The sequence below is a fragment of the Sebastes fasciatus genome, chromosome 11 (genome assembly GCF_043250625.1).
Source record: "Sebastes fasciatus isolate fSebFas1 chromosome 11, fSebFas1.pri, whole genome shotgun sequence".
In the NCBI taxonomy this organism is placed as follows: Eukaryota; Metazoa; Chordata; class Actinopteri; order Perciformes; family Sebastidae; genus Sebastes; species Sebastes fasciatus.
This window is the reverse complement of record NC_133805.1, coordinates 30,859,525-30,870,897: the sequence shown is the minus strand read 5'-3', so window position 1 is coordinate 30,870,897 and position 11,373 is coordinate 30,859,525. Positions and strand designations below refer to the sequence as shown.

At 49.0% G+C, this 11,373-nt stretch overlaps 2 protein-coding genes across 2 annotated transcripts; both read right to left on the bottom strand.

Annotated features, from left to right (window-relative positions):
• Positions 1 to 1,962: 1,962 nt before the first annotated feature.
• On the bottom strand, positions 1,963 to 8,257 carry LOC141776615 (uncharacterized). Its single transcript, XM_074650324.1, has 12 exons — positions 8,230 to 8,257; positions 8,040 to 8,141; positions 7,109 to 7,563; positions 6,561 to 7,009; positions 6,116 to 6,440; positions 5,750 to 5,995; positions 4,987 to 5,542; positions 4,676 to 4,888; positions 4,246 to 4,580; positions 3,835 to 4,097; positions 3,502 to 3,750; positions 1,963 to 3,404 (listed from the first exon to the last, which is right to left on the bottom strand). The coding sequence occupies exons 1-12, from the start codon at positions 8,255 to 8,257 to the stop codon at positions 2,822 to 2,824; spliced, it is 3,804 nt and encodes a 1,267-aa protein (XP_074506425.1). The 3' UTR covers positions 1,963 to 2,821.
• On the bottom strand, positions 7,322 to 10,877 carry LOC141776294 (uncharacterized). The gene is made up of 7 exons (XM_074649755.1): positions 10,701 to 10,877; positions 9,971 to 9,993; positions 9,064 to 9,414; positions 8,795 to 8,985; positions 8,040 to 8,705; positions 7,908 to 7,927; positions 7,322 to 7,563 (listed from the first exon to the last, which is right to left on the bottom strand). Exons 3-5 carry the CDS (start codon positions 9,412 to 9,414, stop codon positions 8,432 to 8,434), a joined length of 816 nt encoding a protein of 271 aa, XP_074505856.1. The 5' UTR covers positions 9,971 to 9,993; positions 10,701 to 10,877; the 3' UTR covers positions 7,322 to 7,563; positions 7,908 to 7,927; positions 8,040 to 8,431.
• Positions 10,878 to 11,373: the final 496 nt, after the last annotated feature.

Sequence of the window (11,373 nt, the reverse complement as noted above, 5' to 3'; positions counted from 1 at the left end):
TTCTACAGTCGGCTGATACACCACCTGAAAGGTCAAATATAGTAGCTGTCTGTCTCTCTGTCTCTGTCTGTCTGTCTGTGTTTCTGCAGAGAAGGACATTAATAATAAAGAGACATCAGAGAGACTGAAACACACAACAACAGGAGGAGGTAACTCTGTTTGGATCCTGCCTCCTCTTCTCAGCCAGCCAGTCCTCCACAGAGCGTCCTGAAGTGATGTCCTCTGTCCCGGCTGTGTCCACAGACCAGACAGATGTAACGCTCCGTCTTCAGTCCAGCAGGGACTGGATCAGCTTGGGGACGCGCTGATAACCTGGCTGGACATCAGGACCCTGCACCTCCTCCTCCTCCTGAGAAGAAACACAAGAAAGGAAGAGAAGAAGTTGTGAAACATGTAACCTTAAGCGCTGTGAAACATGTAACCTTAACCCTACCACATCACAATAAAGGATTCTAATATCTACACTGTCATCATTATTGTCACTAGTAGCCCCTGTCACACAGCAGAATCAGAGAACAGAGGATTTAAGAAATGCTCCTCTTCCTCCTAGTTCTGCTGATATCTGTGTCCTCAGCAGGTGAAGTCCTGAACCAGAGGACACATACAGCTACATTACAGTGGTTTCCTCCTCTCACATCTGTATGTCATCAATACCAAACTAAAGCATCACAACATGTTCATCATCACATGTTCTGACATCTTTATATACATGAAATATAGAATACAGTAGGTGCATGAACAGATGTGGGTTAGCTGTCTGTTAACAGCTGTATTAACAGACAGCTGTTAGTACAGTTAGCTGTGTATTAATACACAGCTAACTGTATTAACTGAATACAGCTGTCTGTTAACATCTGTATTAACAGCTCTACTGGACTGTAGAACTCCAGACACATGAATGAAAGTAGCCTCGTGTTTCTTGGCTCTACATGATAATCACGAGAGATCAGTTTAATGGAAGCAGATGGATCAGATAATAAGATAATATCAGGTGATATTAAACAGGTGAGTTAGAGCTACAGCAGAGTGTTAGTGATGTTAGCAGCCAGCAGCTGAATAAAACAGGTTAAACAGCATGAACGTTAGCTGGTTAACACGAAGCAGTGATTCATAGTGTAACGTTATAAGTTCATAGAGTAACATTAAAGTTTGACGTTATTACAACTATAAACTATAATCTCTATAGCATCACGGTGGTTGTTGACATCACTCAGGTATCAGTCAACGGGCCGTAAAAAGCCGTAAAAACACCTCAGCTAGCTCCGCGTTGTGACGTCAGACATGAATGTGTGTTTTTATAGAGTTATACGCTCATAATTAATGAATAATAACATATTTAACTCACGTAGTAGCGCCGCTGTCAGGCTGACGGCGAGAATCCAACATGGAGGATGTTCGCTTTGGCTTTGACCCGCCCTACGAGGCTCCCGATTGGCTCTGACCAATTGTGTCATCGAGCTGATTGGACGGCAAAAAGCTTGGATTGTCTGATTGGCTCTCGCCAATTGTGTCACCGATCCGATTGGCTCTCGCCAACTGTGCCAGGGCTCGTTCCAAATGTGTCAAATTCACAGAGAAGAATGAGTTCAGCGAGACTGTGGGACGAGGGAGGGAAGGGGTGTTCTGCTCCCGTGCATCTGCCGCGGAGCAGGAGGTCGGCGGTTCGAAGCAAGAATGGAGAAGAGCTTCAAGGTAAGGGCAAGGATGGAGAAGAACTTCAGGGTAAGGACAAGCAGGGTAAGGATGGAGAAGAACTTCAGGGCAAGGACAAGGATGGAGAAGAACTTCAGGGTAAGGACAAGCAGGGTAAGGATGGAGAAGAACTTCAGGGCAAGGGCGAGGATGGAGAAGGACAAGCAAGGTAAGGGAAAGGATGGAGAAGAACTTCAGGGTAAGGGCTAGGATAAGGTTAAGAAGAGCTACAAGATAAGATGTTAAGGTAAAGTTAAGAAGAGCTTAGGATAAGGTTAAGAAGAGCTTAGGATAAGGATGTTAAATTGACTTACTTACTTACAAAGGTAAGTAAGTAAATGAGGTAAATAAAATATGTAGTAGAAATGAAGTAGTAAATAGTAAGTAGTGGTATAATAGTACATAGTAAGATGGTTCAAAGCTGTATGATGATGTCAGAAGTTATGTAATGAATTATAAATGATAAGAAATAATAAAGCTTCCAAACAGATTGCAGACTTTTTCATTTTATTTACAAAACAAAAACAAAACAGCGAAAACAGAGTTAAAGACTAACTGGTGAACATAAAGTACAGTCAAAACATACATCATACATGAAATCAAGGAGAAGGAGGGTAAATAACGCTCCAAAGTTGGGCTAACTTTTAAGGGGAAAGAATTAACTGTCATGTCCATGTTCAAAGGGGTCCCTTGACCTCTGACCTCCAGATGTGTGAATGTAAATGGGTTCTACGGGTACACACAAGTCTCCCCTTTACAGACACACCCACTTTATGATAATCACATGCAGTTTGAGGCAAAAAACATAAGCTGAGACTCTGGTGGATCCAATGAGCCCAACTGGATTCATGTGTGATGATGTTAGTCCCCATAGGAGACATTTTATTGACCTCCCTCCCTTTGGTGACCTCTAGGATATTCACAGCCTCATGAAACTTTACAGCCACAAACTAGAGACCTAGAGCATTCAGAGGATGGATGGATCAGACTAGAGACCTAGAGCATTCAGAGGATGGATGGATCAAACTAGAGACCTAGAGCAAAAGTCAAAAGTTTTTTATTCCAAATCACAGCATGGCTTTTTCTCTGGTGTTCCTCTTCCTGTTGACCCACAGTGCTGAGCTGCATCTCAAATGTCCCTCAGTCCCCGCCCCGGTCTCCCCCCCCGTGTCCTCATTTCCTCCCTCCATTCCTCCACAGTTTTTCCGCCGGTCAATGCGCAGTACGCGACTCCTCCAATGCGAGTGTGGCCGGTGTCGAGCGTCCTGGGCTGGCCACACTTGCTGCAGGTGTACTTCACAGTCGGCCGGCGGATTTTGCTCCCGGGTGGCGGCGGCCCTGGAGCGGCTTCGGCCGCCTTCCTCTTCCTGTACATAGTGGACCGGGACAGTTTTTCTGGTCCAGGAAGAGGAGGCTGGCCAGCAGATGAGGGTCCTGGCTGCTCCTCATCTGGATGAGGGGGAGGAGGGGGACCCTGATGTGAGGGTCCTGGCTGCTCCTCTTCTGGATGAGGGGGAGGAGGGGGACCCTGATGCGAGGGTCCTGGCTGGTCCTCGGGGACATTGAAGCTAAAGGGCTGTCCTTGTCCCACCTGTACAGAGGACAGCCCTTTAGCTGGAGGGAGAGGCTGGACGGCGATAGCTACTGCAGGGACGACGCCAGTTCCCTGCAGTAGCTTGTCCCTCCCCGCGTCTTTCTGGCGCCGAGAGAACCTGGAAGACAAACACAGGCTGTTTTTAGGCTCCTCATCTAACATCAATGACAGTAGAGATTACAACACATCAACACAGCTTCATGTTTAACTCTTACCACTGGGACAGGGTCCTCTGACTCAGCTCAAAGAGCTGGATTTCAGTCTGAGCCATCATCCTCGGGCTTGCCAGCACTGCCTCTCTGATGGCCACGTAGTCCGCGAGGACGAGGGACCAGCGAGTCCTCGTGACCCCCCCGAACCGCGTGGCCGCCGGGTGGAGCTGGCAGAGCTGGCTGCAAATGGCCTCCACCAGGCGGCTGATGCTGGGCCAAGTTGCAGGGCCCGAGTACGGTCCAAGAAGACAGCTGAAAAAGTAGTGGAGAGCACAGTGTGGGTTAGTATACAGCAGATATTTAGAGGAAACAGTCATTATTTGAAAACAGTCCTACCGTTCCACACTCTCCTTGCCAGGAAAGGCGGGGCTCTTCCCCTTCGCTGCCTTGAACCGCCCCTTAGGTTGCCTCTCCCGGTATCTGGGAGGGTAGACGACCCGCTGTTTGTCCTGCTCTGGCAGGCGATTCCAGAGCAGGATGAGTCGGTCTACCCTTCTGTCAGAAAGCCCCAGAAGGCTCCGTGCTTCCACCAGGGCCCGGGCCAGCTTCAGGACACGCTCATACCCCGGCTGGCCGTCAGGACCCGTGACATTCTCCTGCTGAGAAGAAACGAGAAAGAAAGAGGAGGATGTGAGCGGTCGCTGGTTTGAGTAAACAGAGGCAGTAAGCACAGAGCGCTGTCAAACGTCTTTGATAATAACATCTTCACTGTTATCATCATCAGTAGTTTGTAGTCAGTGACCTCACCTCGGTGTCTGAGGAGGGCTGCTGGGAAGCAGGAGCCTGAACCTCTGGGGCCTCGGGAGGGGCATTTTGGTCAGGGGCGGCTGGACCGGATGGCTCAGACCTGGGTGCGTCAGCTGGATCACCTGACCGGGCTGCTGCCGCTGTGCCGGTGGAGGGGGTATCGGGCTCGAAGACGGTGGGGTCCTCGACGTCCTCCCCGATACCCTCATCCTCCTCCTCCTCCTCCTCCAGCGACTCGATGGCAGCAGCCTCGTCCGGAGTGTCAGGGTCCAAGCTGACATCCTCAAGCACTCTGCCTGTCTGCTGGTACAGGTACTCCACCCCGATGAGCTCCCCTGTTACACAGCAGAATCAGAGAACGGAGGCTTTAGTAAATGCTCCTTTTCCTCACAGTTGAGATGTTGAGATTAAGTGTTTTCCCATCACATACCTGTGTACTCAGCAGGCTTGGTGAAGTCCTTAACCATCTGAAAGCCAAGCACCCTTTGGCTCTTCTGGTTAAGGACGTGCTTGAGGTGGCCACTGTAGGAGTGCAGAGGACCCTCCTGTCCCTCAGCTGCTGCTGCTGCTGCGCGGTCCTCGTTCCACCTCGCCAGTCCATCAACCAGGAACGCCTGGAAGTGCTTTGCACTCGCGCGGGTCCCTGAGGAAACAGGTTTTGAATAAAAAATGAATTAATGTTTTAAAGAAATGTGAATACAGGATATATTTTATCACAAGCTGTGAGACATATGCAAGTACCTGGGATGAACCGGTTGAGGTGGAAGGACTCCAAAGACGTGGAGCCCCTCGCGCAGCGATAGACCGGCAGGCTGACTCCGCCCTTTGTCAGCCTGCCGGTCTGGGTGTAGAGCTGTACACCCGGTGGGTCCTGAATGCAGCTGAGGTGGGCCCTCTGCGTACTCCAGATGTCCTGGATGCGGAGAGCGTTCAGCAACGGGACGTCCAGGGTGTTGCGCCCTGCCGGTCCGCCGAAGGTGTCGAGGAGGTCCTGGATGAGGAGTGTCGACTCCTCTGGCCCACGCGTCCGGCGACGGCAGTGGAGCCTCCACTCCTTCTTTGTGATCCTCTTGATCACCTCGGCGTCAGTCGGCGCAACCGTCCCGTGCCTCCCCTCCAGCTGGGACCGCTTAGCTTCGATGAGACGGCGGGCGTCTCTGGGGTTCACCTCGAAGATGCACTGAGACAGCTGCCTCATGAAGGGGGGGTAGAGCTCGTGGGTTTCTGTGGTGACACCTGATGCGAAGCGTCGCATCAGGTGCCAGATGTCCAGTCTCACCACGAGCTGTCCCCACTCCTGAGATAGAAGAAACATGATGTGGTTTAATTCTCATAACCCGTAATGACTGTTATATCCTTGAATCTACAGTTTTTATGATGTTGTAATCATGTAGATTAAAATCCTGGCTTTTGCCCATGATAAATATTGTAACGTGAGATTATTCATGATATTATAATTCTACTGTTATTATCAGTACAAGTATCAACAGTCTCGGATTCACACCGGAAACAAGGCAGCCGTCTTCGACACGCCGTCTCTACTGCAGCAGTCACGGTCCACGTAGATCAGCTGGGGGGGGGGTACCCCGGCGAGTTGGTACCGCCTCATCAAACCGGCCGCCATCCTGGACAGGCCCTCGGAGCTCTCGGAGCAGGTGAGGACGCTCATGAGGACCTGCCCGTACTCGTTGCCGACGTTAGTAGCCCAGGCGGCCGTGTCAGAGGCGGTACCTGCGAGCTTCTTCGTCACCTTGAGGGAGAGAGATTTCAAATGTTAATATGAGTGTATAATCACACACACACACACACACACAGCTGCGGTGTAAAAGCGGCTGTAAGAAAATATTAAATTGTGACAAACTTGACTCGCCTTCTTGGTGGAATCCATCTTCAAGATGGATCCGAAGGTGGACGTGATCCTGGCCTTGTACTCATCCAGCCGCGTCAGGACGTCGTAGCTGTAGACCGTCAGCAGCCAGATGGGTGAGGGCAGAGGGGGCATCTGGGGCGGTGGTGGAAACCGCCCCCTCACCGAGCACAAGGCCAGGAACTGCTCGCACACGCCGAGGTACTGGATCGCTCTCCGCATCCAGGCGTTCGAATGGTTCTCCCGCAGGGTGTTGAACAGCCGATTAGCACCGTTGCCCAGAGTGCGGGACCTCAGCTGTGCAACCACCCTCAGGTCACAGGACAGCCTGCGAAAAAACAACACTAACATTATATACAGCCACATGAAAACATCAAACAGGATGTTCAACACAGACTATACAGTAGATAGTATATAGTTCGATTTTTGTATTTATTTAATTTCTTACCTGTACGTAAGTATGGCTGGAAACTGGCAGCTGTAGGTGGGGGACAGCTGCCTTATGATGCCCTGTGACCACCCCACGACCTTCTTCTTACATTGACGGCACTCCAGGTACTCCGTGGCCATGAGATACCAGCCGTCGATGTCCAGGACCCTCCGGATGGTCCTGTACAGCCCAGCCTTTGTCATGGTCCCGGTGCACAAAGGCTGGGGGCATGTCAGCTGCAGATGCCAGATACGGTGCGGCATCCAGAGAAACAGCCGACATGCAAAGAAGGGGTCGGGGGACGCGGGAGGCTGGTTGTAGACCGGCCGGGTTTGGGGCGGGTGGTGCCAGAGGTTCAGCTCGGTGATGAGCCGAGACCTCCCCCTGCTGTCCCTGGAAAACAGCACCCGACCGATCCACTGCTGCTGCTCTACAGTGAGAGCTGCCCGCCAGGACTCAGGCAGCAGCTGGAGAGACAACCAGAGGACATACAGGACATTTTAATATCTGAGGACATAACTTCATGGGGGAGAGCAGCAGTGATTATGTGTGACAGTCACCCTTACCTCAGCACTGTCAGCAGGTGGTGGGGGAGGGAGGAAGGCTGGTCTGGGCATCTCCTCCTGTTCCTCTGGGGCGGGGGCTTTAGTTGCCGCAGGCGGCGGCGGCGGCATGGCAGCTGCGGGCGGCGGCATGGCAGCTGCGGGCGGCGGCATGGCAGCTGCGGGCGGCGGCGGCGGCGGTGGTGGCAGCAGGGCAGCTGCGGGTGGTGGCAGCAGGGCAGCTGCGGGTGGTGGCAGCGGCGGCGAGCGAGCTGGTGACTCTGCCGGCTGGACCATGACGAGGGCTGCTGGAGGCTGCAGGGGGTGGTCTTGGTCCTGTGTGGCCTCCAGCAGCTCCTCGTCTGTGGGCTCATCCAGCAGAGCAGAGACACCAGCTCCCTTCTCAGCTGCTCCTGAGGTGGAGGTGGAGGTGGAAGGAGGTGGATGCTGCAGGAGCGAGAGAGCCTTTACATCTGAGGCTTAAAGAGAAATAAAATATTTCAGTAACATGAAAGAATGAGATGGTCGTGTTAATATTGAGGGACACATTGAGCCAAGCTGCATATAGAAACTACAGGAGCTTAGGAGGCGGCTGTGAACAGAGACAGTGAGGATGAGACAACATGATAACGACAGATTCACCAGGTAGAGTGAGTGATGCAGGGAGCAGCTAGAGGAGTTATGCAGGCAACGAGGGATGAAGACGATGTTATTCTACCAACGAGGGAAAGGGTGATGAAGCGATGTTATTCTACAGATGCACGCATTAGTGATGTTTAGTTTAGTGATTGGAGACGCGCACCAGGCCGACACCAGAACTTACCTGTTGTTTCCTCTCCTTCTCTGATTACAGAAACATTTATAAAGCAAAGTAAAAAAGAAGGGTCAGGAATGAATTCAAACCTTTCTGTTATTAACAATTTGTCACATGATTATTTCTAAACTTTTTACTTACACTTCTCCATGTCAACTACCGCCTTGACCAGCTCTTCATCTGTAACCTCCTCAGAGGACACTGAGGAGGTCCGAGCTGGTCTGAAGGGGCTGTAGTGGGAGGCTGTAATCACACAATTGGAGATAACAGAAATATACAGTGAACACAGGAAATTAAGTTTTACTCAGTATTTCATTTAAGCTGGACTTGCCTGGAAATGCAGGCTTAGGGGCCACCATCTTCTTAACGTGTGCCTGCATTTCCACCACAGACAGAGAACGCCGCCCAGAGACGAAGGCCGCAAGCGCTGAACCAAGAGGCCTGTAATAAGAATAAATGACACACAGCAACATCTGTAATGAGACAACATGGCAAATACTAACACTCCTTCAGAGAGGTCACACCCAGGTACATCAATCAGCTTTACAGTAAAACACGTACTGTGCTCTCTGGCTTGCAGCCGAGACAGAGACGCCGCTGCTGCTGCTGCTGCTGCTGCTGCTGCTGCTGCTGCTGCTGCTGCTGCTGGCGGCGGCGGCGGCTGTGGTGGTGGATGCAGCAGCTGTGGTGGTGGATGCAGCAGAAGCAGTGCTTGCTCTCTGTCTGTCTCTGCTCCGGACATACCGGACGGCGTTCTCCATCTGCGTGCCTGGAGCTGGCGCCTTCCTCCGGAGGTAGTTGACAAATCTGTACAAATCAGACAACAGTCACATGATTGTAACCATCGATGGTCAGTACAGCAACTTGATTAGAATCCAAATGTTTTAACAATTTACCGGATCTTTTTGCGGTCCTCAGACTCGTACAGGCTCTGCAGGGTCTCAAATTTGAAGTCCCCGAAGCCAACAAGGGCCTGTCCCTCCTGACCGGGCTGGAGGGACTTCACCTGCGCCTCCTCAAACGCACGGTGGAACCTGACTGCCTCCACAAAGTCAGGGTACGCTGAGGAGTAGCGGATGAGGGCGTCCTGTAAGTTCACACAGAGAGGTTAAAACTGCCATCACTCTTTTAATTGTACTATATAAATCAGACTGAAAGACTCCACCTTGTTGGCCATTAACGGGGACTGAGACCCCGACTTCTCTCGCTCCTTCTGGTGGGAGGCGACCAGATTGACGGCATAGCCCACGTCATTCTCCAGGAGCCAGTGGAAGGTCTTGCCCAGGTACCGACCAAACTGGAACTTCCACCGGCTCAGGACGAGGGTGGCGTTGGCGGTGTCGCCACCCTCAGAGGCGACGTGGGCCCAGGCCTCAGCATCCACCTCCTCCGGTTTCTTTGCCCTGAATGGGGCTTGGCCCCCGGCTGCCTGCCGAGGGCCAAAGGCTTGGGCCTCTGCCGAGGACTTCAGCAGAAGGGTCCCGTTGGGGGCCCTCCTAAAAGTTGGATGTTCCATCTGAACAGAGAAAATGGACATCAGCAGTATTCAGCACATATATATATATATATATATATATATATATATATATATAAAACAACAGTACTACTCCATAAAGTGGGGAAAGAGGGAGAAGAGGATCTGCTACACAGAGGATTCATCCCGCTGAGTCTTGTCCATTAGTGTGGGTTTTATTATTTATTCTTGTCAACAGTCCGTGTGAGCAGAGGCAGGGATTGGCTGTATTGTCCTCCACGACGCCGTGGTTAAGCAGTAGAAACAGAGCTGATCACATGTAATATATAACATCTGGTTTAATAGTGGGAATAAGTATTGTTATATTACTTTAACCTCTTTTTTGTTAGACCTAGGTATTCAATTATTGGTTAATGTTTTGTTATTTTTTTGGCTGAATAAAAAGCCCAAATTATTTCACAACTCCTGTTTCCTCGTTGCTTCACTGCTTGGTCCCTTACAAATATATTATATTATTATATATTATATATATATATATATATATATATATACTATACTGCAGTAAATACTTGATGAAGAAAGGACATGTAGTACTTACAGTTATAGTTTTGAAAGTAGTATCTATAATATAACAGACAGGAAAAACACAGTTAGATTACAGTATTTTTATCCACTCACATACATTACAGTATATCATGAATACCAAACTAACTAAGAGCAGGGCTAACCCAATTACACACTCATTGTACCACCACACCAAATTCCATTCGCAAATTTAACACTTTAACGTTTCTTTTATCTAGGTATCATGTACTTTTCCCAAATATGTGTTGGTGTCTTTTAGAAAAACCCTCATGAACCACTTTTCACATCGGCATAAATTACATCCACCTCACAGCTTTATTTAAACAGAGAACGGGTCACTTTTAAGGCTGGCTGCAGATAAACACCTCAACATTTAATCAGCTGTTATTTAACAGGAGTCTGGCGGTGTGAGAGCAGCCAGCTACTGAGATAAAGAGAGCCGATTAAAACGGGTTAAACAGCATGAACGTTAGCTGGTTAACACGAAGCAGTGATTCATAGTGTAATGTTATAAGTTCATAGAATGACATTAAAGTTTGACGTTATTACAGCGTTATTAAAACTATAAACTATAATCTCTATAGCATCACGGTGGTTGTTGACATCACTCAGGTATCAGTCAACGGGCCGTAAAAAGCCGTAAAAACCCCTCAGCTATCTCCGCGCGGTAACGTCAGACATGAATGTGTGTTTTTATAGAGTTATACGCTCATAATTAATGAATAATAACATATTTAACTCACGTAGTAGCGCCGCTGTCAGGCTGACGGCGAGAATCCAACATGGAGGATGTTCGCTTTGACTTTGACCCGCCCTACGAGGCTCCCCATTGGCTCCGGCCAATTGTGTCACCGATCCGATTGGACGGCAAAAGCTTGGATCGTCTGACTGGCTCCGGCCAATTGTGTCACCGATCCGATTGGCTCTCGCCAACTTGTTCCAAATGTGTCAAATTCACAGAGAAGATTGAGCCCAGCTAGGCGCAAGGATGACACGCAAATTCGTGAAGCGTTCCTTCTATTATGACTTTTCTGATCATTATGGGATGTTTTCTGATGTTTTAATGATTTTTTGGAAATTTTTAGAATTGTTTCTGATTATTTTCTGACTTTTCTATTTATTTTCTATGACTTTTCTGATTATTTTCTGATGTTTTATGACTGTGATGTTTATTGATGATTTTATGATTTTTTTAATGATTTATTGTGGTACTTGTTGAGCTACTAAGTCATTTGAAAATACTAAGTCATTATTTTGAAATACTAAGTCATTATTTTGAGGTATTAAGTCATTATTTTGAAATACTAACTCATTATTTTGAAATACAAAGTCATTATTTTGAAATACTAAGTCATTATTTTGAGGTATTAAGTCATTATTTTGAAATACAAAGTCATTATTTTGAAATACAAAGTC

Excerpts from the sequence above, each read along its gene's own strand:
- LOC141776615 (XM_074650324.1), bottom strand. The coding sequence starts at position 8,257 with ATGGTGGCCCCTAAGCCTGCATTTCCAG. Across the intron at positions 4,098-4,245 it reads AGCCCTCCTCAGACACCGAG|CAGGAGAATGTCACGGGTCC; the intron begins GTGAGGTCACTG and ends GTTTCTTCTCAG. Across the intron at positions 3,751-3,834 it reads GGCAAGGAGAGTGTGGAACG|CTGTCTTCTTGGACCGTACT; the intron begins GTAGGACTGTTT and ends CTACTTTTTCAG.
- LOC141776294 (XM_074649755.1), bottom strand. The coding sequence starts at position 9,414 with ATGGAACATCCAACTTTTAGGAGGGCCCCCAACGGGACCCTTCTGCTG. Across the intron at positions 8,986-9,063 it reads CCCCGTTAATGGCCAACAAG|GACGCCCTCATCCGCTACTC; the intron begins GTGGAGTCTTTC and ends GTGAACTTACAG. Across the intron at positions 8,706-8,794 it reads GAGGACCGCAAAAAGATCCG|ATTTGTCAACTACCTCCGGA; the intron begins GTAAATTGTTAA and ends TGATTTGTACAG.